Source organism: Megachile rotundata, chromosome 2 (genome assembly GCF_050947335.1).
Source record: "Megachile rotundata isolate GNS110a chromosome 2, iyMegRotu1, whole genome shotgun sequence".
Lineage (NCBI taxonomy): Eukaryota > Metazoa > Arthropoda > Insecta > Hymenoptera > Megachilidae > Megachile > Megachile rotundata.
Genome location: NC_134984.1, coordinates 3,424,271 through 3,449,785, shown reverse-complemented (window position 1 = coordinate 3,449,785; position 25,515 = coordinate 3,424,271). Strand labels below are relative to the sequence as shown.

At 34.9% G+C, this 25,515-nt stretch overlaps 1 protein-coding gene across 9 annotated transcripts in view; it reads right to left on the bottom strand.

The window, feature by feature from the left end:
- INPP5E (Inositol-3-phosphate synthase) overlaps positions 1-25,515 on the bottom strand; it is a 57,512-nt gene that overhangs the window by 24,883 nt on the left and 7,114 nt on the right. For 8 of the 9 annotated variants that reach the window (XR_013041606.1, XR_013041605.1, XR_013041603.1 and 5 more), the window contains one exon: positions 18,615-18,836. The exons of the other annotated variant lie outside the window; for it this stretch is intronic. Coding sequence is in view for 4 of the 8 variants with exons in the window: in XM_076542179.1 (XP_076398294.1) it covers positions 18,615-18,836 (222 nt within the window). In the remaining 4 variants the exon portion in view is untranslated. The remainder of the gene's footprint in view (positions 1-18,614; positions 18,837-25,515) is intronic. 9 annotated transcript variants of the gene reach the window in all.

Here is a 25,515-nt window from a genome sequence, read left to right as displayed (position 1 = left end):
TACCCAATGCACGCCGATTTTTATGAAATTATATAAAAACTGCTTCTCAGAAAAACTTTAGTTCTTTGCACACTACAGGTATTTTACCATTTTTGTTGGTGCTAAGACCAATATCTACTACAGTATCGTATTTTATCCAGGTTTTATAGTAAAATTGTAAAAATAAATATTATTTCAAATTGTTATTTTTTGTTAATAGAAAAGGTACATCTCAGTATTAGGTAAAGATACCAATACAAGTTTGATCATGGATTAGTAATTGGTTAATTTTTGAAAAAATAAGTTTCCTAAAAGAAATAATGCTTTGACACAAGTATGCTAGATAGACCTAACCATCTTCCGATTAAATGTCAAAGTTTTAAATGCGTAAAATGAATTATAAATAGTAATGACGAATGTTTGAGTCGATGAAGGTAAGTTGTATACTATTTTCATTTTTATTTCCTTAACATTTCCGTTAAGTATAAATAAAAAATTTCAAAAATTATGGACTATGATTGCATTAACAACTCTTCAAGTTATCATAGTTTTCTGTATTTATAAATGTAATATTTTTGGGATTCCGACTATTAAAAAAATATTGCTTACATAGAGTCAAGTACGGAATCTTACATTAATACACCTAAAAGTTGACAGATATGATTAATTATTAGTTCCGTTTATTATTAAGTTTTTTTCTTAAATAATCATATACCTAAATATTAAAGTCAACGGAACGTTAACGTTTTCACTTTTAATATCAGCCTTATCTGGAACCCACAAATTTGTGGATTATGAATTTACACTCACGAAATACAATGATTCTGACAAGAGACATCACCAAGGTGTTACACGCGGATTTTAATGAAATTTACATATGTGGTAGCTTTTCAAAAATCATTTGACACGTATTTTTTTATATCTGCTGACATGCATGTTGAGGGAGTGAAAATAGCCCTCAAAGTTCGGGGTGGAAAACACATTTTCTTTAATATCTCGGAAACTTGAGGAGGTAGGAAAGTGAATTTTTTTTTAAATTGTGTAGTTTCTGGCCAGGAATTTAGTTAATGATGAAAATTTCGGAAGAAATTATTTCTTTAAATAACATATTAAAAAATTGGATTCTTTTTTTCAATTTTTCACCCTAAATGCAGTTCGATTTTTTTGCAGATTTGTATACGAAAAATATGGATCAAAATAGGGGATACGTGTTTTTGGAATTTTTTGTTTATTGCAATTAAGTAACAATTATTACATATACAATTTTCTCCTACTTTTTGCGGAGAAATGAGTTGAGATCTGTTTCCGAAGAGAGTGAGCTCTTTTTATACGATAATTTGTCATATTTTTAACAATTGGACAATATCAGATGTTTATTGTTTCATCGGTAGCTAGGGAAGGTCCAGCGGTCAGGTATAAATCCGCTACGGTACCAGTCGTCGCTATACGGAACATAGATTTCTATGGCCAATGAAACTTTCAGCCGAAGGTACACAATTTAAAAAAAAATTCACTTTCCTACCCCCTCTAGTTTCCAAAATATTAAAGAAAATGTGTTTTCTACCCCAAACTTTGAAGGCTAATTTCACCCCCTCAACATGCATGTCAGCAGATATAAAAAAATACGTGTCAAATGATTTTTGAAAAGCTACCACATATGTAAATTTCATTAAAATCCGCGTGTAACACCTTGGTGATGTCCCTTGTAAGTGTCGGAATCTATTAAGACAAGGCTCAAAGTCTGGTTCTCCAATCTTTGCTCAGGTACGTAATTTATTTAAATATAAAAAATACGAAGAATACTGACTAATTATTTATCTAACCGCCTCTCGGCAATCAGTCAATAGCAGTGGAAATATTTCACAAATCAATTTATATTTTTATAATTTTAAATATCGACGAAGCGAAATTTGGTAAAAGAAAATACAATCATGTCTGAAAAGACAAAACTGATTTCAAACATATCGCAATTTTTCCATTATACCCTAACATTTTGGGGTGGTTTCATACCTTAAATATGTTTTTCCGCAGATAAAAAAATACGTGTCCTTTAATTTTCCATAGACTCTAACATATCCAAATTTCAGAAAAATCGGATAGTAACACTTCCATAGATTTACTTGTGAAAGTTCAGAATCTTGTTGTGAAATTTCCAATTTTATAGAAAATGTGTAGAACGTTAGCGATGAAAATGAGTTATTCAACAAAAGTAAATTTCTACTTTTTTGCAAAAAAAAATGTAAATGAACATGTAATATTTTTATATAAAGGTGAATACTTACCTGGGAAAATTCTTCGTCCTATTAAAACTAAAGGGATTATGGAAGTTGTCAGAAAACCTCAATGTGATGCATTATGAGTAGAAGACTGTAATTTCTTATAATCGATGGAGTTATGAAAATAAAATAATTTTCAAAAAAAAAATACACCGACTTCGAAATGCACTGAAAAGTATAAAATAATTTCTATTTCCTAATGAAGTAATCTCTATTTCATTCAATCATACAATTACGTAACAGATATGAATGAAACCTATTTACTCGTTAGGTAGTATATTAAATACATTTCAACCTTTTCGGAGGCGAAAATACTGAGGTATTCTTAATTTTGCGCCGCCTCCGAAAAGGTTGAAATGCATTTAATATGCTACCTAACGAGTAAATAGGTTTCATTCATATCTGTTACGTAATTGTATGATTGAATGAAATAGAAATTACTTCATTAGGAAATAGAAATTATTTTATACTTTTTAGTGCATTTCGAAGTCGGCGTATTTTTTTTCTAAAAATTATTTTATAACCTATCAATAGAAACTTTAACTTCTGTACCATTAATATCAATAACAAAAGTTTTGTCACCACGTTGAATGACCTTAAACGGTCCGTCATAGGGAGCTTGTAAAGGTCCTCTAGTTGCATCATGCTTCAAAAATACATGAGTACACGTAGCAAGGTCCTTGTAAATAAACGTTTTATGCGTACCGTGACGAACAATGGCAGAGGGCCTAAGTTGGCTCATACATTTCCGTAATTGAAATTCCGTACAAAATCGTAAGTTCCCTCAATACCACGAGAAATAAAAAATTCGCCAGGTAATCGTATACCTGCGCCGTAAAGTAATTCGGCCGGTGTCGCTTTTAAGTCCTTCTTAAAGGCTGACCGAATACCGAGCAAAATAATAGGTAAAACCTCTGCGCAGTTTTCGGTAGCGTCGCATTTAATGGCTGCTTTAAGTTGACGATGAAACCTTTCTACCATACCATTTGCTTGCTGATGGTAGGCAGTTGTTCGTAAATGAACTGCAAAATTTGATTCAAATTGTCGTCCTTGATCAGTTGTAATTCTCAGCGGAACACCAAAACGAGAAATCCAAATATTAACGAAAGTTCTTGCAATAGTTTCCGCGTCAATTTCTGCAATAGGAACTACTTCCGGCCATCGAGAAAAACGGTCAATACAAGTTAGGCAGTATTTATTTCCATTAGACATTGGTAATGGCCCTACGATGTCCAGATGGACACGGTCAAACCTACCAGAATTTTTAAAGTCGGTAATAGGAGTTCTAACGTGTTTATTGACCTTAACACGCTGACAGGAAATGCAGTGTTTAGCCCATTCACGACAGTCCTTATTTATTGCTGGCCAAACGTATCGGTCTGTTAACAGCTTTTGTGTAGCACGGACTCCAGGATGAGAAAGTCCGTGAAGGGATTCAAAAACTGTCCTACGCAAAGAAAATGGGACAAAAGGTCTAACAGAACCACTCGAAACATCGCAATACAGGAAAACGTCGAAGTCTAGGGAATGTACTTTCTTAACCCTTTCGCTTCGAGCGCCGCTTATAAGCGGCGCACACAATATGACCTTTGGGTACGAGCGCCGCTTATAAGCGGCGCGCACAATATGACTTGTGGGTACGAGTGTCGCTTAACAAAATTAAGCGTGCTTATACTATTAATCATTTTACATTAATATATTAACTTGTTTGCGCATCATAATTAATTCATAATTAAAATATTGTAAATATAGTAAATATTGTAAAATACTGAAGCTTTGTAAGTTATAAATATTTATAAGTTATAGAAGTTATAATTGTACGTTATAAATGTTTTCATATCAAAGATCTAAATTATACTCATTATATCGTAGCAAAGATTGCTTTATTCAGCAGAATAGTCATTTAAGACTCAGGAAAACGTATATACAGCAACAACGCGTACTGCACGTATTCACGGCGCGCGCTTCCGTTCAGTTACAGTACTTCGGCGGACTGGACAGCCGAAGCGAAAGGGTTAAAATGTGAGGAATACATGCTATATTAGAGCAACAATTATTTTATTAAGCATAGTAATTATTTAAGACTTAAAAAATGTATATACAAAAACCACGCGCACTGTGCACATTTCTGGCGCGTGCTTCCGTACGGTGACGACACTTCGGCGGACCGGACTGCCGAAGCGAAAGGGTTAAGCTGAAGGGTACAAGTTTCGCTTTCTAACATCTGTTTTAACTCTAGATTTTGTTTTTGTGCTTGTTCAAACGTTTTGTAATCAATAGACGAGGAAATAGTCTCTCCTCGAGATAACGCATCTGCGACATTGTTTGCAATGCCTTTTATATGTCTAATATCTGTACTGAATTGACTAATATAATCTAGATATCTAAAGTGTCGCGGGGAACACTTATCTAACTTTTGTCGAAATGCAAATATTAACGGTTTGTGATCGGTGTAAATAATAAAATTTCGTCCTTCTACAAAATATCGGAAACGTTTAACTGCGGTATAAATGGCAAACAATTCACGATCGTACGCACTATATTTACGCTGTGCAGCAGAAAGAGCCTTCGTATAAAAAGCAAGGTGTTCCCACATATTATTATTAAACTGTTGCAATACAGCTCCTACAGCATAATCTGATGCATCTACAGTAATACTAACTAGAGCGTTAGGTATTGGATGAACTAATAAAGTAGCGTTCGCAAGACCCTCTTTAATATTAGTAAACGACCTCTCTGCTGTTTCTGACCACGGTACAAGGTGTATTACCTTTTTTGGAACCCTTTAACAGGTCATTCAAAGGTTGTAAGAGGTTCGCTGCGTCAGGTATAAAACGTCGGTAAAAATTGACTATTCCTAAAAATCTTCGCAGTAATTTCACAGTGCTAGGTTTCTCGAAATTCGAAATTGCTTCAACGCGTTCAGTCATTGGTTTAATACTATCGCGATTAACTGTATAGCCTAAAAACGAAATTTCGCTAACACCGAAAACGCACTTCGTCGGATTTATTACAATACCGTATTTGTTTAAGCGTTCAAAAAGTATTTTAAGATGTTTTTTTATGTTCTGTTTCGTTCTCAGAAGCAATAAGAAAATCATCAATATACGCATAAACGAAATCTAAACCGTGAATAACATGGTCTACGAAACGCTGACAAGTTTGCGCCGCGTTCCGCAAACCGAACGGCATAAAAATGAATTCAAATAACCCGAACGGAGTTGTTATAGCCGTTTTCTCACAATCTTGTGGCGCTACCGGAATCTGGTGAAATGCGCGGACTAAATCTATTTTTGAGAATATACGTTTGTTATGTAATGTCTGAGTGAAGTCCTCGATATGTGGGGGAGCATACCTGTCCGGAATCGTACGGACATTAAGTGCACGATAGTCACCGCATGGTCGAAGGTTGTTTCCGTCCTTCTTCCTAATCAGATGTAATGGTGAAGCCCACGGACTCTTCGACGGACGGATGATTCCCTGTCGTAACAGCAGGTCAAATTCCGCCTTAGCCACCTGCAAACGGTCCGGAGCGAGACGTCGAGGCTTGTTGAAAACAGGTGGGCCTGGAGTCGTCTCGATGAAGTGCTCTATGTCGTGCTTGACCGTTTCCCTACGAAACACGGTCGGCCTAGTGAGGTCCGGATATTCTGCCAAAAGTCTATGATAAACAGAATCACCCACTACAGTTTTAACAGATGCCGCACTATCATTCACCAATCGACCACACACAAATAAGTTTGTTGTCGCGTCGATTAATTGTTTATTTCGCGGGTCCACTAAAAGGTTGTAATGCGACAAAAAGCAACTCCGATTATCGGTCCTTCCACGTCGGCCACTACAAATCGCCACGGAAACTCGCGACGTAACGATAAGTTAAGAAACATCGTAATAGTGCCAAAAATCGCGATAGGAGAACCGTTAGCTGCATATAGTTCATAGTCACTCCTATGCGATCGACCACACACACGCGAGCGCGGAAAAACACAAATGTCTGCACCAGTATCGATTAAATATTGTATTTTCGAAACCTGGTCCATTACGTAAATGCGGCCTGTCTTAGGACCGCCGGGTACTGCCGCTTTAACGTGTGACGGTTCTACGAGTTTCTCGGCTTCGGACCTGACCACGAACACGGGGGTATACACTTCGCAGCTTTCTCGGCATAATTATGATGATACCAACACAAATTACGCGGTACACTATTCGATCGCTGCCGATTTTTACTGCCTGACCGCTCACGGGACTTGAAACGCCTCCATGGTTTCCGACTACAACGTTCTTCGGTCAAAGCCTTTAATTGCAGCTGTACCTGCTCTAAACTTTCGCGGAGCAATAGAATCTCCTGCGAACTCGTCGTAGATGATGTAGATGCTGATGTGGGCAGTATCCTATGGCGGGCTGCCGGAATTTCATGAACTCGATCCGCAATTTCTGCCAATTTGGATCCTACTTTATCGGAAGTCGCAGCAAGAACAAGCTGCGTATTAGTAGGAAGGCGATTCTTCCAAATTTCGACGAGAAATTCTTCGTTCACTGCAGAGCCTGCTAAGTCTTTTAAATGGCGCCAAAATTGAGTTGGCGTCCGATCGCCAATTTCTTCAGTTTCCAATAACTTTCGGATTCTCATTGTGTCCGAATCAGATAGGCTTTTTATTAACTCCGCCTTGAGTGTTTCGTATTTGTTTATTTCGGGCGGGTTACATATAATGTCGTCCACTTCAACAGCATACTTCCCATTTAACTGGGCGATCAAATAACCAAATCTTGCTTCATCTTTGGTAATACGTCCGATAACAAACTGCGCTTCAAGTTGCTGAAACCACAAAGCAACTTTTTGTGGCCAAAAGGTAGGGATTCTTAGAGTTGCGGAAGCAACATTTATTGTCTCCTTATTGTCCAAACTATCCTCTTGATTGGCCATGATGATAACAATAGTCTAAAAATGTTCACTTTGTACACCTATCACTACACAATCACTATCCCGGATACACTATCACGTCGGGGTCACCAATTTAGGATAATGTGAAGTAACTGTGACACGGGGTAACTGACAGCAAATTATATTCAACAAAATAATAACAATAATAATAACAGTAACAAATAACAATAATAAGTTAGTACACAACTGTGAACTTGAACTCGGATAATAAGTGACGGTAAATAAGCGCGATGCGTATGCTACAAAGGTCAGAACGATTCTGCCGAATTTTCCAACGACTCTTACAAGGAAGAAAATAGCCACATGGCCCTAAAAAGGCAAACAAGGGCCTACGCGTACAAACGCTCGAGTAAGCCTAGGTCTTCAAGGACCTACAAAACTTTCGGCACGATTTATGGTTTTACTGCCACAGCTATATAATTAGAATGAAAAAAATGAACAATTAAAAGAAAAAAAAAAAGAAAAAAAAATATAAGTTCAGGTGGGATCGAACCTGCGCCAAAAAAAGTATGCAGCGGTTTACCAGTCAGACGCCTTAACCGCTGCGCCAGTGATGTTGTTGGAGGACCTTCAAACATTTAGGTATATACCAAATGTACCATAAAACTAATTAATTAAGTTAATTTCATTGTTGTAATCCATAAATCAATTGTGTAAACGTGAATCCTCTTAAAATTACTTAATGCATATTTTATGGGCAAATGACATAAAAATTCAAAGCAGAACTTTGTTTTTCGCTCGAAAAAATCGGTTTTTGATTTTTTTAACTACGGCGCACCTCACCGAAAAATCTGAAAAAATTAGAGAATAATAGTTGTACTAATATCTAAGTACCACATTAATATAAAAGTAGTGCTCCGACATCTTCACTAAAAAATCGCATTTTTTCGGATTTTTTTCGGTTTTTGATTTTTCACGACTACAATTTGCGATCAAAAAATCTGAAAAAATTCTATAATTTGCGCTACCTGGACCTCAATGTTTTAGAATTTTTTCAGAATTTTTGTACGAAATTAGATAGTCAAAAAAGGCCAAAAACCGGAATTTCATTTTTTCCCTTTTACTACCCCCACGAAAGAGATTGGGGGGTTGAAACTAGGTGTGAGATGTTTTTTTTTAATATGCTACCGACTGACGAATTGGGTTTCTAATTCGACTCAAGGGCACATTTGACTATCCTTATCCGACTATACCCCTTGCCGACCACGTAGAAGACAAATTAAAGAATGATGCAGTCCTTAAAACTCGCCAAGAAGGAAAAAATAGAATTATTAGCTGATGGGGTTAAGGATCTCACACTACGCAAATTTGCACTAGATATCTGGGCAACTACGGTTCCGGAGTTTATTGAGCACATAAGAAAAATAACAGAAAATAACGTGGTTCAACGATCAGAAACCAGTAAAAAAAGTTTGCCCATAGCGAGGTCTTCCTCGAATGAGAAGATTTGCGCACATTGCAAGAAAACAGGACATGAGATCCAGGAATGCCGTATAGCAAAAGTTATTTGCTACAATTCCGGACAAAGAAGAGAAGAAGAGCAGATTTTCGACAAACGGGGTTAGTTTTGCATCGACCAACACCCACCATATATAAATAAATCCATTTTCTTAAACAATTTCAGTTTTTTTTTATTTAATTTCCCTCTTACAGTCGCTATTTTTGTGTGTACGGCCATCAAGGCAGTACACTTAGAATTAGTTTCTGATCTGATTACCGAAGTATTTATCGCATGTTTAAAAAGACTGTTCTCTAGACGAGGAATTGCAAAAATTATACATTCCGAGAATGCAAAAAATTTTGTTGGCGCCAGCCGAAAATTTTTTGAGCTGTAAAAGGCATTTCAGTCAAAACGACACAAAGAAATGGTAGAAAAATTCCTCACAGAACAGAAAATTAATTAGAATCTCATCCTTCCACGGTCATCGCACTTCGGCGGTTTATGGGAAGCGGCTGTAAAGTCGTTCAAGCATCATTTCAGTCGTACAGTCAGAGACACATTTGTAACGTCCCTGGAAGAATTTTTTTTTTTGTTTCCTTCGCCATCATGGCAGTACTGTGTTCGGTCCATTAACCATCGACAGGAATAATTCAGTTATCGACAGTATTTGACAATTACCAACAGTACATTATGTATCTATTACCATATCTATATAGTTCGACAGTCGGTAACCGATATATATATTTTTTCATTTATAATAATTATCCTGATTTAAATTATAATAATTATTTCATTTATAATAATTATTTTGATTTAAAGTAGGTAATATGTTTCACAAAATTAATCGAATATTAAGTTAGAACAATTAAAACAAGATTCATGTATTATTTTATTTTTATTCTAATAAATGTATAGTTCTGTATTGAAAATTTCGTTATGCAATGTGCCTACGTGCTGCGATGCTCGCCCTGAAATCCTTGGAATCAGCGCTTATCCTAGAAAAGGATAGAGATACAATTTCTATTTACAGCATCATTAGACATTAAATTTATTAATTAACTAAATCAATTAATACACGTAAAATCAACCAGTACTATACTATTCATAGCCGGAACCAAAATTATTTCCTTAAACTAAAAAGCTGTAAATCGGAATAGACTCGGCTTTCGTAGAATTTGTGCGCAGTTCATAGAAACTGACAGAAAATGTATTTTTCGCTAAAACACCATTATATGTACTATTATTTTAGTATCGAAATGTTAGCCATTAATTAAAAAGCGACGTTAAAAATATAATGAAATCATTCGATTTCACAATTAATGTCTAATAACGAATTTATACGAAATTTATATACTCTGACGTCACAGAAATTCCAGGAATTCGGCAAACCTGCGAGTATAAAAGGCCGAGCGAAACCCGGCTAAATAACAGAACAGATTTCGAAGTCGAGTAAGATAGAAGTCTCCTTGATAAGTATAACCGGAACAGTTTTCGCTGTCAAGAGCCGAAACGATTCTTAATACTTGATTGGTAAAGCGGGTATACGCCATTTGGATACTTGATCGTTGGGTCGTTCTAGTAGCTAGCGAAAAGCAGGCTCCCCATTTGAGCGGCTTGGTCTCTGAAGCCCGTGTCTTTTGGGTGGCGGTTCAACAATCACGATTTTATAATTTAGAATCAATTGATTTGCTACCCTGTTAGACTTATACTGTTCACCTGATTCTAGTATCGTTGGGTCGTTCTAGTAGCTAGCGAACAGCAGGCTCCCCAATTTAAGCGATCTGGTTTCGGCCGTCAGGACAAGGGTCATGGACAATTAGTTGTCTAGTTGAATTATAAAAAGAGTAATTGTTTCGAGGGAAAGTTATTAACTTCAAACAAATTTTAGAATTTGAATTAATAAAAGAATACTGTTCTGACTCTAACGTAATTTCCGTGGTCGACAACACCGCGTTATATAATAGATAAAATCTGTCTAATTTTGCGAAAGCGTATTTATGTACACTTAGAGAATCACACTTAGGTTGGATTCCTCGCTGCGGTAGGCTATAAAGCGCTAATATTATTTAATTTCGTTAAAGAACATTTATATGTATAAATTACAATCGTACAAATCAAGCTAACTTTTGTCATTGCGATAGCTTCAAAGACGAGAATCAAATATATATGTAGAATATCAAATTTAGTTAATTTTATAAAAGCGAAGTTAGCTTTATTAAGAATCAGACTTAGGTACTATTCAACATAAAGTATTAACTAGCGAACTACATTTCATTAAATTCAATCTATATTCTTTAATTATGTACTATTCGTGTTGAGTTATTATTATTATTAATCGAAATCTATTTAGTTTCTTTTGTTCTAATCAATCATTTATAATCTATATACTTTTCTTTATTTTGTTGTTATTGTTATTTGTTAACTTTATTTTTTATCGTTTTATTGAATAAATCTTGTTGTTCAAAGATATTGACCTGTGGATTTCACTCCTTAACCGCACACCACACGAATCCGACATTCTTTACATTTAGTTATTTGCGAAAACGAGTCGTTCAGTATGTAAAAGCCGCTCTTTACCTCATGAGCGCTGTTAACATCTGAATGACTTGCAACCTTTAGCTCCTGGCCATTGGCTAATCAGTGGTCTATTAACGAGCTTTCCGCAAATGAGCTTGGAAGATACTGCATCAAACCGATTATCAGCCTGGCAGCATGCATAAAAGCTGCGTCAACATTTCTAGTGTAGATGGTACAAAGAATATTTGCACCAGTTGACTGTTCACAGCAAATGGCACTCTAATACCAGTGACAGCATCCAATCTGGAACTCTTGTGGTCCTGAAGGAGGACAACTCCTCTGTAGAGGAAATTGGGAAAAATCGTCGCCGTTCACCCTAGACCAGACGGCAAAATCAGGATAGCAACCATCAAAACTAATACTGGAGAGTTAAAACGTTGCATCAAGAAGCTATTCCCTCTTTCTGATAATTAAGTGTCAAAAACACGAACTCACAAAAACATTTGTAGATTAAGACTTAAGTAATAATTGTAACTGAATTTAGTTTTCTGTTGTGTGCGACATAATTTAAGTATAGAATAGCTATTCATTTCAAAATATTATAGTTACCCTTACTTGTTAAGTCAGTTCTACACGAACAATTGTAGCTTAATAACAACAAGTCATTTCGTTGAACGTGTCCGTTCAAGGGAGCCGGTATGTTGAAGCCCATTTATTATTAGTAATCCGTGTTTGTCTAAAAATTCCGACCGACTGAAAAATCCTAATGGCATATCAGTAAAATGTAAATTATCCGAAGGCAAAACGAAATTACGTTATACCACTGCACCGCGTCCGACTCTACACCCTCATTTAAGCCAAAACTATCGTCTATTGAAAACTTATGTACAAACGTTCGGTCCCAGTTGCACACCAAATATCCATATTTTTACACGTAGTCATCCAAAATCGCAGGCACAGTAGCGGACAGAAGTTTAAGACGATCATTTGCAAACCGGATTACAAACATTTTATACACATATTGTTCTTCTGTTTGGCTTGTCTCTTTGGAATAACATAGCTTTATATTTGACCTTCGTAACCTGAGATCGTCAGTTGTTAAATGCAAACGATGTAGAAGTCACAACAATCAGTTATCGCTTAGCACTTGTAAACAGTGGAATTTAGTTTAAGACAATCTGTGTGAGTATGTATACAATTTTTAAATATCTTAATTCTGGAATGTCAAAATCATTGTTTTGTGTGATTTTTATCGTTTAAAATTCATTTAGGTGAGAACAGACTATGGGTAAATCAAAAAATTTACTTGAAAACAAAAGGGAACAAATCGTAAAACTGCGATAGCAAAGTATAACCTTCACTGAAATAACAAATATAGTGAACCGGTCAGAAACGGTTTGTAAGCAAACTTGGTATAAATTTTTAAGGACAGGCATGCATTGCGATCAACCGAAAAACGGAAGACCACGGAAAACAACGCCAAAAATGGATCGCCGAATTGATCGATTAAGCGAAAAGGATCGTTTTCGTAGCACAAATAATATTGTTGCAAAAATAAACTATGAAAACGATACACAAATTAGTGTCAGAACTTTTAGAAGAAGATTAGAAGACTTCAACTTAAGAGGGCGAAACCCCCAAGAGAAACCTCTGCTGAGTTCTAGGAATCGAAAAAAAACGACTTGCATTTGCTAAAGCTCATAAACATTGAACAAGTGAAGATTGACAAAAGGTATTATTTTCAGACAAATTAAAATTCAATCGCGTCTGTTCTGGTGGGATACGATATGTTAGACGTCGAATTGGCGAAGGTTTGAAAACACGATGCGTTTTAAAAACTCTTAAACATGGTAGTGGAAGCGTTATGGTGTGGGCGTGTTTTTCTTGAAGCGGCCCTGGTCCGATATGTCGTATCAATGGAATTATGGACCGTTTCCAGTATATGGACATAACTCAAGAACACAATGTCGCCTTTTGCACGCAACAATCTGAGTGATGATTTTATTTTTCAAAATAATAATGATTCGAAGCACACAGCTCAGGTTGTGAAATAGTTTTTTGTGGAACATCATAAAAAAGACGGTACATGGCTATAATTGAAATAGTTTGGAGTAATATTTCGATAGATCAACGAAAAAATTAATAAATTATAAGCCAAGAAGGTACCGAAATAATAAGAAATAATGGATATTGGACAAAATATTGAGTTTAAACAAAAATTGTGGATTTTTTTTACCAAAAATTAATATTTTTTTGTGTAATCTTAAACTTTTGATCGACGAAATATTATACAAACTCCGTTCCTTTTTTTGTAACCTCGCTACTGAGCAAAACATCGAAATGAAATTTCTTTTGTAAGTGTGTAAATAAATGTCCAATTAGTTAATACCAAAAGTAGAACACTGTATTTACACTACCGCTCAAAAGTATGTGGACACTTCTTCAATTCTTTTAAATGCCCGAAAAATGTTGGGATATCTTTGAATTATTTGTTTATCGTGTATGTATTCCACTTCCTCCAGTGTTAGACAACATATTGTAATAATAATTTGTTAAATATTTTACCGATAGTGATGAAATATATTTAAATTTTCTTTTCGTTAACATATCCACCGCGTGATGTAATTTTCGCATTTTCGAGTCGTGGCATCCTGGCTATACAGGGTGTTACCTGTAACGCTACTCACGATTTTTCTCCCACTTGCAGCCACCTTACGAAAAAAAGTTTAGAATAAAATTTGCAGGGTATGAAGTGCACAATAGATATTAGTAAAGCAAATTTTGAAAACAGTTTGTTCTCTTGGCAAAGTCAAGGTCACCTTGGGTTTTTTAAATAGGAACATACATTTCTTTTTATTCATAGCTTTAGAGGACATCGAGACGAATTCGAAACATATATTACTGTAGCGGCACATGGTTCGCAGCGTTGGTAGAAATTAGCATTGACCGTTTACAGATGTTTAGGTGTAGGCAGTTAAGCCTACCCTAAAGTCTGTAAGTCGGCGAAATTATTTTATGTTTTTTGGACGTGCGTAGCTCAATAGACTACCCTACCATAAACGCTGCCAGCCATGTCCCGTTACGGTTCATTAGGCCACATGGTCAGCGCGGTCCGGAAGGACATTTTCGACTCTCAAGTTCTAATTTAAAACACTCTTTCCCCCGTCGAAAATGGGAGGACTCTGCGAGAAAAATAACTCCACCCTCAACTGTGTAAGGAGTTACGCCTTCTCCGAAAAGTTTATATACAGGGTGTCCGCGCCAAAGTGTTACACCTTAATATCTCATGAACTATTGATGTCACGAAAAAGTGCTTATATGGAAATTGCAGGGTAAAAGAGGCCCTATGTTTTGGCAGAAGCAAAATTTTTTTATTGTTATTAATGTAAAAGATATGATGGTGAAGTTTCGTTTTTTTAAATGGAACTATAATTTTTTTCTCGATCAGGTGATAGTGCTTTTCAAGACGAATTCATCAAGGTTTTATGTACTTACCCGATTTTTATTAGTTTTCGAGATATAACGCTTAGAAATTTACTGATTTTCAGCAGTGACATCTCGGTTTGACGAGTAAGTCATAAAAACGTTCTTATTGTTACGGTAAGTGCCGCTGGTTTGACTCTGCCTGCCGAAACAGATAGGCGGGGTGTATGGTTAAAATGGCAGGTCCAAAGAGTAAGAAACGTGAAAACTATTGTCCATTACGATTTAAGTTTTCCGTATCGAAGATGATATTAATAATTTGGAAGGTTGGGACATTTATTTAAATGTTTCAGTAGAGGGTAGGTATAAAGACAATTTAACAAAAAATAATATGCAAAAAATTTATTCCATGTGCTTTCCGCTATTTGAAATACAAGTTTGTATACGTTTTACAAATTCGTTCTCGACGTTTTCCATAATTTCGCACGGGATATTTACGCATGCATTGTGTATTCTATTTTTCAAGTCAGTTATATTGTTAAATTGTCTTTATACCTACCTTGTACTGAAACATTTAAATAAATGTCCCAAACTTCCAAATTACAATTAATATCATCTTCGATACGGAAAACTTAAACCGTAATGGACAATACTTTTCACGTTTCTTACTCTTCGGACCTGCCATTTTGACCATACACCCCGCCTATCTGTTTCGGCAGGCAGAGTCAAACCAGCGGCACTTACCGTAACAATAAGAACGTTTTTATGACTTACTCGTCAAACCGAGATGTCACTGCTGAAAATCAGTAAATTTCTAAGCGTTATATCTCGAAAACTAATAAAAATCGGGTAAGTACATAAAACCTTGATGAATTCGTCTTGAAAAGCACTATCACCTGATCGAGAAAAAAATTATAGTTCCATTTAAAAAAACGAAACTTCACCATCATATCTTTTACATTAATAACAATAAAAAAATTTTGCTTCTGCCAAAACATAGGGCCTCTTTTACCCTGCAATTTCCATATAAGCACTTTTTCGTGACATCAATAGTTCATGAGATATTAAGGTGTAACACTTTGGCGCGGACACCCTGTATGTTTTGAATTCGTCTCAATGTCCTCTAAAGCTATGAATAAAAAAAAAAATGTATGTTCCTATTTAAGAAACCCAAGGTGACCTTGACTTTGCCAAGAGAACAAACTGTTTTCAAAATTTGCTTTACTAATATCTATTGTGCACTTCATACCCTGCAAATATTATTCTAAACTTCTTTTCGTAAGGTGGCTGCAAGTGGGAGAAAAATCGTGAGTAGCGTTACAGGTAACACCCTGTATAATCATGTTTACAAATGTTTACGTTAGTCTTGAGAAGGCAACAGACCTCACTTAAGCGATGCAATCATTGCAAACTGCCAGAGAAAAGACCCACAAACTCTACGCGCGCAACGCAAAATAACACATATATTTATTTCAGAAAGTTGAATAAATAAATTGATAATTTCGTAATATTATAATACATTACATTCATATTAATACTAGAATTTATGAACGATTTTGGTTAACAATAAAAACATATAATATGTATCCGAAATTCAAGAAAATGTAAGTGTCCACATACTTATGAGCAGTAGTGTATATTTTTTATGGAAAGTGACGTCTTGTGAAATTCCGAAGATAAATCATAAAATTACCCCACCTTCGAACATAGTTGACATCGAGTGCGACCCTCATTTTCGGCATCAGGATCAATCAACGTTATCCAAAATTTCATCCAACTGCATTGAATTCATCGGACTATCACCCCTCTTTTTACGCACACGTTTTCTTTTTAGACAACTTCACAAATTCCTAGCAGAATAAGTTAAACTACCAAACATAAACTTTGTCACCTCGATCCGTCAACGAAATACTGTTGCAAATAAACATACTTTTTTTGACTGAGAAGTAACTTAATTTAATTTCTCACCAGACCGCCGTTAAACTAAACGTCGGAATATAACAATACTTATTTAATATTTTTAAAAATGAGAAAGTGATTTTGACCCGCTTTATATAAACTAGCAATGGCAGTAGACTGTAACCACAAGACGCGCCAGATACAAATGGTATGTGCTTGCGTGTACTGATAAGACTGCAAACACTGAGTTTATTTGAATGTCAAGAATAGAGAAATGATTTAATATCACTCTCCCTACTACGCACATTACAGCCGGTACAATACACGCCTCAAAAAAGTATTCTAAATCCATTTTCTTTTATTCCAACTGTAAAATCATACTCGCATATTTTCATATTTTGTCGAAAAAAGTTACATCTGCTAATTTAAGCTTACAGTATGAAAAAGTCGGATGACATGAATGAAATATCCCCCTTAATTATTAGCGTTGATGTATTTTCGTGAGTCGACATTATTTTTCTTTTGTGCGATTTATGACAGAAACATATCTAAACACATGACCAGAAAAAGTGCTTGTAAGGATATGTGACCGAAACACTCAACAATGACTGGTAGCAAGAAATCATATCGCTAATGGGTGATATAAAATTGATTTTTCAAAGAAGATGTGGGAATAATTAGAAAATGCAAGCAATCAATACTGCGTTGCTTTAAGGTATAAAGACACTGTTCCTTAAGAATTAGTCACAAAGCAGAAATGCGACGGTACCTTCCTAATAAAAGGATTGTGACCAACCGTTCAGCATATACACCATAAACTTTGTAGAATATACGATTAGAATCTCTCGTTATTTCTTATACCTAACATGCTCTTATACGTTTTTCGAAATTTCTTATGGGAATATATACACAGAATATACATAATCAAGTGATTTGTTATCAGTAGTGTAGACCATATGTAAAACACTTACTTACTATGTTTTCGTAAAAACATACTAACAAGGAAACATATCGAACCGCGACATACCGATATTAATGAAACTTATGTGAAAGATAGTTCTCAAGAAAATATTTGACACGTATTTTTTTTATCGGCCATCGTTCACATTGAAGGGATGAAAATAGCCCTCGAAGTTGGATTTTTTGGATATTTTTTTTGTAAATTGTTCGTCCTTAAATAGGAAATTTTTGTGCGTAAAAAAATTTCAATAAACTTCATTTGTTTAAATAATATTTTGAAAATTTATAATTTTTGTTTAAATTTTTGCACTAAATGTTGATCTATTTTTTTGCAACTTCGTGTACGTAAACTATGGACAGAATAGAGAATACGTGTTTTTGGAATTTGTTGTTTGTTGCAATGTTTATTAGATATATAATTTAAAATCACCTGTGAAGAGGGGCAATCTGCATTTTTATTAAAATATTTACAATATTTTAGACATTTTATACCTCTTTATATGCCGTTAATTGATTTCTGAATAATTATTGTAATCGTCGCAGGTATGAGCGTAACGCGGTTATGATCAACGCCGCGCCGTAAGGAACATAGGCTTTTATGATATTTTTGATAAAAATGCTGATTGCCCTTCTTCACAGGTGATTTTAAATTATATATCTAATTTACAAAAAAAAAAATCCAATTATCTTCTGTTGGGACTTGGTATGAAAAATAAACTGGTCTTGTGTGAGTGCACAAAATAAATATATATTTTATACAATAGCGGAATCGCAGGTAAATCGCAGCAACACGGTCTTAACTCGTCTCTGTTTCTTTTATAACTAACCGCCGATTTCACGGTGACATAAACATGCGGTGTTCGCGGCGGTACATATGTGTACATACGTGTATTCGTACGAACGGCTTATTTTGTCGGTTATGCCTAACATCTTCTTTAATTCCGGAGATATTCCCAAAAATATGATTCCAACCCCCAACTTCGAGGGCTATTTTCACCCCTTCAATGTGAATGATGGCCGATAAAAAAAATACGTGTCAAATATTTTCTTGAGAACTATCTTTCGCATAAGTTTCTTACATAAGATAATGTAACTGTTATACAGTAATAAAACGGAAAATATTTGAAGAGCATATTGCAAATTAATTTTAAGAAAGGATATAGTTTATGTGTTATACCTTCCTTCCCTGGTTTTTCAGTGTTACCAGATTCATGGTACTGAATTATACTGTAAGCTTCAGTGGGATGGTAGAAATGCCGTTCCATTTCCAAAAAGAAATAAGTGATATATTTGCCTTTTGTAAAATATTGATCCTTTAAACTCTTTTCATATCTTTCAGAATCATTTAAAAAATCACTTCCATTTTCTGATGATTCCTCAAATAAATCTTCTGTTGACTCTGCAGAGAAATCATCATCTTCACTACTTTTTAATACAATAAAACTTATGTCTCTTTCTTTAACTTATAATATCAAAATGTGATACTGAATTTGATTTTTTTAAGAAAGAGTCTAATTATTTAAGTACATTTTTTTACATTTTTATATAATCATTTTTCTTGAAATTTCGATGCTTACGAGGAAAGGCACGAAAGTGTGCACCTCTGATTTTGATGAAACTGCGTACGTTTGTTAAGCAAGCAAAAATAAAAGGTACATATGTTTTTTTATTGGTTGAGATATGGGTTTAAGGAGTGAAACGACCCCTTAAAGTTTCGACTCGTTTAGGTTACCCCAACAACCATACGAGATACATTAAAACTTCTAATAGAAACATAACAATAGGATGTTAATAAATTGAGCAAAAGGTAATTTATTCATGACAAACAAATTTTTGGTAACCTTATTATACAATTTATTTAAATTTGCATAATTACAAAAAGTGAAGAAAATTGGTAAATACTTAGAATAAGGAAGCCACCTGCGATTTCGATCGTTTTGAAATATGTTGTCGAGGTCATCATTTTGAACAACTTTTTCCATATACAGGGTGTTCGGCTACTGGTGGACATAATTTTAAGGGGTGGTAGCTGGGGTGATTCTGAACAACTTTTTCCTTTACCAAAGTGCTGGTTAAAGCTTAGTTTTTGAATTATTAATGAAAAACACTGACCAATCAGAGCGCGAGCCAAAAGTCGAAAAATGAAGTATTCAATTTTTACCTTTTAACTATTGAGTTGGGTACACTGACAGTTTATGCATTCAATTACAAAAGGTACAGTTGCCCAGTTCATCTACCTGCATTGGTTTTTCAGTAGGAAATTGACTTTCGTTAGAGCAATACCTAGCGCGCAAATCCAGCAAAAATAGACTTTATTAAAAAAATTTGTAACTCAGTCCTCAGTGCATCAGTTTTGATTCTGCAAAATGGAAAACACAGCTAAAAGTAAGTAGAATTCATAGACACATTACAAGATCAATACTTACAAAGTATAATACAACAATTGAATAACGCTTTTTAATAAAAATTCCTTTTTTTGTCTCCTTTTTTTTATACCTGCATAGAAATTACAAATAGGGGAGAGACCAACATTCAGGTATACGTGACCCCCGGACACATAATACCGAAGTACAATTAAGCAAATAAACGTTGAGTTTAAGAATATTCAGCATCAACTTTTTCATAATTTTTTACGAATATTGATATGGACGCCACAGGGTTATTATAAATTTTATTTAAAAAAAGTATAATATAAATCGGTCTATAGAATTTAACATTATGAATGAAAGATGTATTGATATGTTTGCGCGTACGTCTATAATTACATTGTTGCTAAAAAGATTAAACTTGTTTAAAATATAGTTTAGTATAATATTTATATTTATATTTCAGTTTCTGAAGAAATTACTCTATCAAAGAAACAAATATTCATTGCACTGAAAAGTAATTTGAATGGAACAGAAAGTAATTTAATAAACGTAATTAATTATTTTTTTCGTAATTTTGTCTTTAATTTGTAATCTCGAAAACCACTTTGTACAAACTTCACAGTTACATAGAAGAATTCTTTCATATTTTGGTCAGCTTTTTGTTTTTTTGTTTAGTACTGAGCATCCATATTGAATTGACTTTTGATTTGTAATGACTGACCTCGAAAACCCCTAGATACAAAGTTTCATTAAAATTGAAATACGCTTCAAATTTTGGCCAGCTTTTTGCGATTTGGAACCACTGTGCGACGGGTGCAAGCGTGACGGTTGACCCTGGTCGTGAACAAACAAATCGCGCGATATCGGTAACATAGTTACCATCATCGGTAATACGTCAGTCGGTAAATAGTTATAAAATTCACAACTATTAATAAGTATAAATTTATTAACGAAACTCATTGTATGGATGAAACGAAAATAATTAGATTTGTTTGTTCACGACCAGGGTCAACCGTCACGCTGGCACCCGTCGCTCTCGCATCTGAGCGCGCGCTATTCTCGCGCTCTGATTGGTCAGTGTTTTTCATTAATAATTCAAAAACTAAGCTTTAACCAGCATTTTGGTAAAGGAAAAAGTTGTTCAGAATCATCCTAGCTACCACCCCCTAAAATTATGCCCACCAGTAGTCGAACACCCTGTATGTCGGAGACGCAGCGCGCCAAGGGAACGGAGCGTTGACGCACCCGAGAATAATAACAGCCGATAAGAACCTTCATGTCGGATTATAGGCGATAAGCGAGGAGCGAACGAAGCAGGACGAGAACGCGGCGAGTCATTCGAGATTTACCCCTCTAGCGAGCAGGACGTATCAAAATAGAACGCTGCACAGTGGGCCAGAGCGACGAATTAGCTGTTCATTTGTCAAAAATTCAATTCTCCTAGATCGATACGAAACGAACATATACTGCTTACTAAATACCTGTCGTATTCAAAACCAATTACATTAATAAAATTCATTAAAAATTATAGTCATAACAAGCATTCAAAGATCAGACTTTTATGAATGCTATTTTTCACCGAAAAATTTACTCTTTCTCATATTGATGCCCTGACAAACGTATTAAACATTTTTGCCAAATCTTTTTTCTTTAATAAACAGCATATGTTTATACTGAGAATACACATACCATGATAAATTATTATCTGTAGTTTATTTACAAAATAATTCTCAATGAATTAAAGATAATTTTCATAGTTGTTCATTTTTAGTAAGGAATATCTTTCAAAGTTCAAAGAGGTGTACGCTCTATCATAGTGCAAAATTTTCAACAGCATTTCCTTATTTTAATCCAACAGCAATCATGTCCCCCCTCGTTCCACCGCAGAAGTTATTATTGTTTAAAGCGTCAGCATTACACGCTTCAGCAACACGTAGGTATACAATTGTGTATTTAGTCGAATAGACATTACTATATTTTATTATATACTCTGTAAGTAATATATTAATTAATTAATTCGATTTTATTTCAAGAATATGCAATGGCAACATTTAACTTGTGTGTATCAAAGTACAACTGGTTTTATATGCCATCAAGTTTACATAAAATATTATTACATGGTGCAGATATAATACAAAGTGCTGGTTTGCCCATTGGGATGTTTTCGGAAGAAGCAATGGAGACACAAAACAAAGATTTCCGAAATATCAGAACAGACCACACCCGAAAATTTTCGCGACTGGAAACATTAACGGACTTTTTTCAAATTTTACTGTATACATCCGATATTTTAATATCTTCAATTTCGGCAGAAAACAAAAAAATTTATAAAACGCGTTCCCGTTTTAATATTTTCAAAGATGAAATAGAAAAATTAATATTACAAGAAGACCTACAAGACGATGACGATGGCGATGATACATAAATAATAATAAATAAATTTTAGATTAATAAATAATTAATAAATTTTAGATTAATATAATTGTAAAAACCTAGTAAAAAATGTATCTATTTCTATTAATAAAAATTGTTTCCATGTTAAAATTATGTTTACGTTAATAAAAATTATGCTTATAAATCAAACGTCCACATTGAGAGTATGGTATATTCACTAACTTTTTGAAATATAACACTTATTTTTGTTTAATTTTTAATTTTTTCGGTAAAAAAATAATCCGGTGTGATTAAATGTAATAATAATACTTGTTTTAAATGCTGGAACGGCGCAGCGGCCGCTATACTTTAGTTTCAAATCTTGAAATAACGCTAAAATTGGCCGTGAACAGCTAATTCGTCGCTCTGGCCCACTGTGCGCTGTAACGAATCGTTAATAAAGAAAAAGAAAACGAAAGAGTTTTCCGTTAATATGACAAATCCTACATCCGGTTTTCCGACATATGTATAAGGTCGAGTCATAAGTAACTTCCGATGCAGCTAGGTAGAATCTATTGTTTGTAGTTACCCACTATAAGTCACCGAAACAAACGAGTTTTTGTTTTCACTATATGGATGAGAGTTCAGTTAGTCTTCTGTCAATTGTTTCATATGGTGCATATGACATTCAACTGTTATTCTCAAGCTCTGAAATGGAGAGTCAAAAAGTGCATATTCGACATGTAATACTTTAGGAATTTAAACAAGGCAATAGCGCTAAGGCGAAAAAGACGAACTAAAAGGGCGGAACGTCCTTCCGATTTTGACGACAATCTTTTAAAGGCAATATTGGAGCAAAATCAACGTCAATCAACAAGGGGTATAGCAAAAAGGTTAAATACCTTACAATCAATTGTTAATCGCCACCTGAAGAAATTAGGGAAAGTCAGCAAGACAGGAGTATAGGTACCTTACAATGTCAGTGAACGAAATAAAGAAGATCGCATGTCAATCGCCACAAGTCTACTCTCACGGATAAAAATCGAGTCTTTTTTAAACAGGATTATAACAGGCAATGAAAAATGTGTTACCTATGATAATATCGTCCACAAAAGGCAGTGGCTTGATAAGGATTAACCACCCCTAGCAGATCCGAAAGCAAACATCTGTGGCAAAACGATTTTACCATGTTTATGGTGGGATTGTCGAGGCATAATTCATTACGAGCTCTTGAAATCAAATTTAATAGATACGTCCAACAGCTGCAAAGAGTGCAAGAGGAACTCCATGAAAAGCATCCTACATTCATTAATCGTAAAAACGTCATTATTTTACACGACAATGTGCGACCACATACATATACCGAGGGTGACTCAAGAGAACAGTCTTGTGCTTGGATGATCTGTTTTACCACATCCACCTTACTCCCCGGACGTTGCCCCAACAAGCTATCACCTTTTCTGTTCCTTACACAAATTTTTTGAATAGAAAAACCTTTAATTTTGAAGAGAAAGTCAGTCAGGCTGTCGGAAATTTCTTTCAATCCAAACCAACTACATTTTACAAGGAAGGAATTGATAAACTGCCAGGAAGATGGGAGAAGGTCATTCATAATAGTGGCGAATACATAATAAATTAATATAATTTTATTATTCAATGAAAGCAAAATAAATGTCTGATAAAAAAACGGAAGTTACTTATGACTTAACCTAATAAAATGCACGTACGCGCCCGCTGACCTACCCTCACTATTAACCAACGTATTTATAGGAACAAATGAAAAACAAATATGTTTGCGTTATACATAGCTATTAATGTTATTCAGTTGGTATAACAAAACACTTGTTAAAGTTATAGGTATTCTATATGTCAATTTTATTAGGTAACGAACAGTTTGAATAAGTTAGGAGACATAATCGCGGTAATAATCCCTCAAAGAAATGTTTCAAACTTAACGGTTTTTGCCACCAAGCACAAATAACTAATTGCTACATCACAACATTGTATAGCATGGTGGTTCATTACCTGATGCATAGCAAAATTCTACAGGATTTTCAAAATGAGGTGGTTTCAATTACATATATCCGCTTTTATACCATAATATTTTCTAATCGTGGTAAGGAAAACTGATGACGAACAAGTAATTATAGTTTTAAAACACTGTCTCGTGTGTGGAGATTAACGTCATAGTGCAATAGAAGAACTATGTCCGAAAAGCAACGAACAAAATTTTTTCACACGAGAAATCCGTACATGTCTAACGATTGTCAATATTTTGTAGTTTCCAGTGGAACCGTAAATAACGTTATTTCTTTATTTGTAGAAGTAGCTTCATTAGCACTACAATGATAATGCGCGCTTTAAGAATTTAATAATAGATCTCTTTAGTAGTTCTTATCCGGAAAATAAACTTCCCTTACCCAATTTTTAAAATGTTTTTTTATAAGTTATTCAGATGTCGCACCGTAGCAAAAATATTCGTTGCCTTGAACATGGTCTACTGTACTCGAGGTCCAAACTCTCCAGAAGTTTCTGTAAAAACAGTGGGCAAAATGGTATAATAACTATGAGTAATTGATGGCATTGATTGTATTACTGCTTCTACTTTTTTCGTAACTCTGAGTGCCAAAATTCGTCCGAGATGTAATATACATGTAGGATCGGAAATTATCGAGGTTGACGGATTAGAAAGTTTTTCTTGGGAATAACAATAACCTAGTTTTAATAACTTAATAAGAATATAAAAATCAACAAAAGTATAAAGAATCAAGCACAAACACTTAGGCTACAACTTTTCGGACAACTTTTCGGACAACGTGCTACTTCAACGGTTACGACTGGACTGATTCCGACGCCACGCCGTTTTCCTCCTTCTCTCCCGCGTAAAAGGAAACAAATGCAATCTAATTCTTTGTTCCTTCGCTAAATTTCCGCGCCAAATCATAATACCGCCGAACTATCTTGGCGCCAATCATCCACGTTTCCCGCTCGCCCGATCGCGCCCGATCGTATTCGATGAACCCCGGATAAACCGATCCCACATACATTTGAGTAATGTATACAGGAATGTAATTCAAATTTAAATTTTGATTGCACAGTTTATAAATTCAGACGTTTCACCTTGCCGCTTTTCCAATATTCAACATTTCTTTTATTTTCGAAACTAGTTGGTACTTCAGTAGGTAGAAAGTTTTTTGTTCGTGAATTTTGTTCGCGAGACATAGTAAATAAGTTCTTCTTCCATTTCTTTCAACCATTCAATATCAATGTCAGGCTCTCCATTGTTTACGAAACATCCTTCGATATCCAAATATGTCTCCTATTCCACACTCTTTA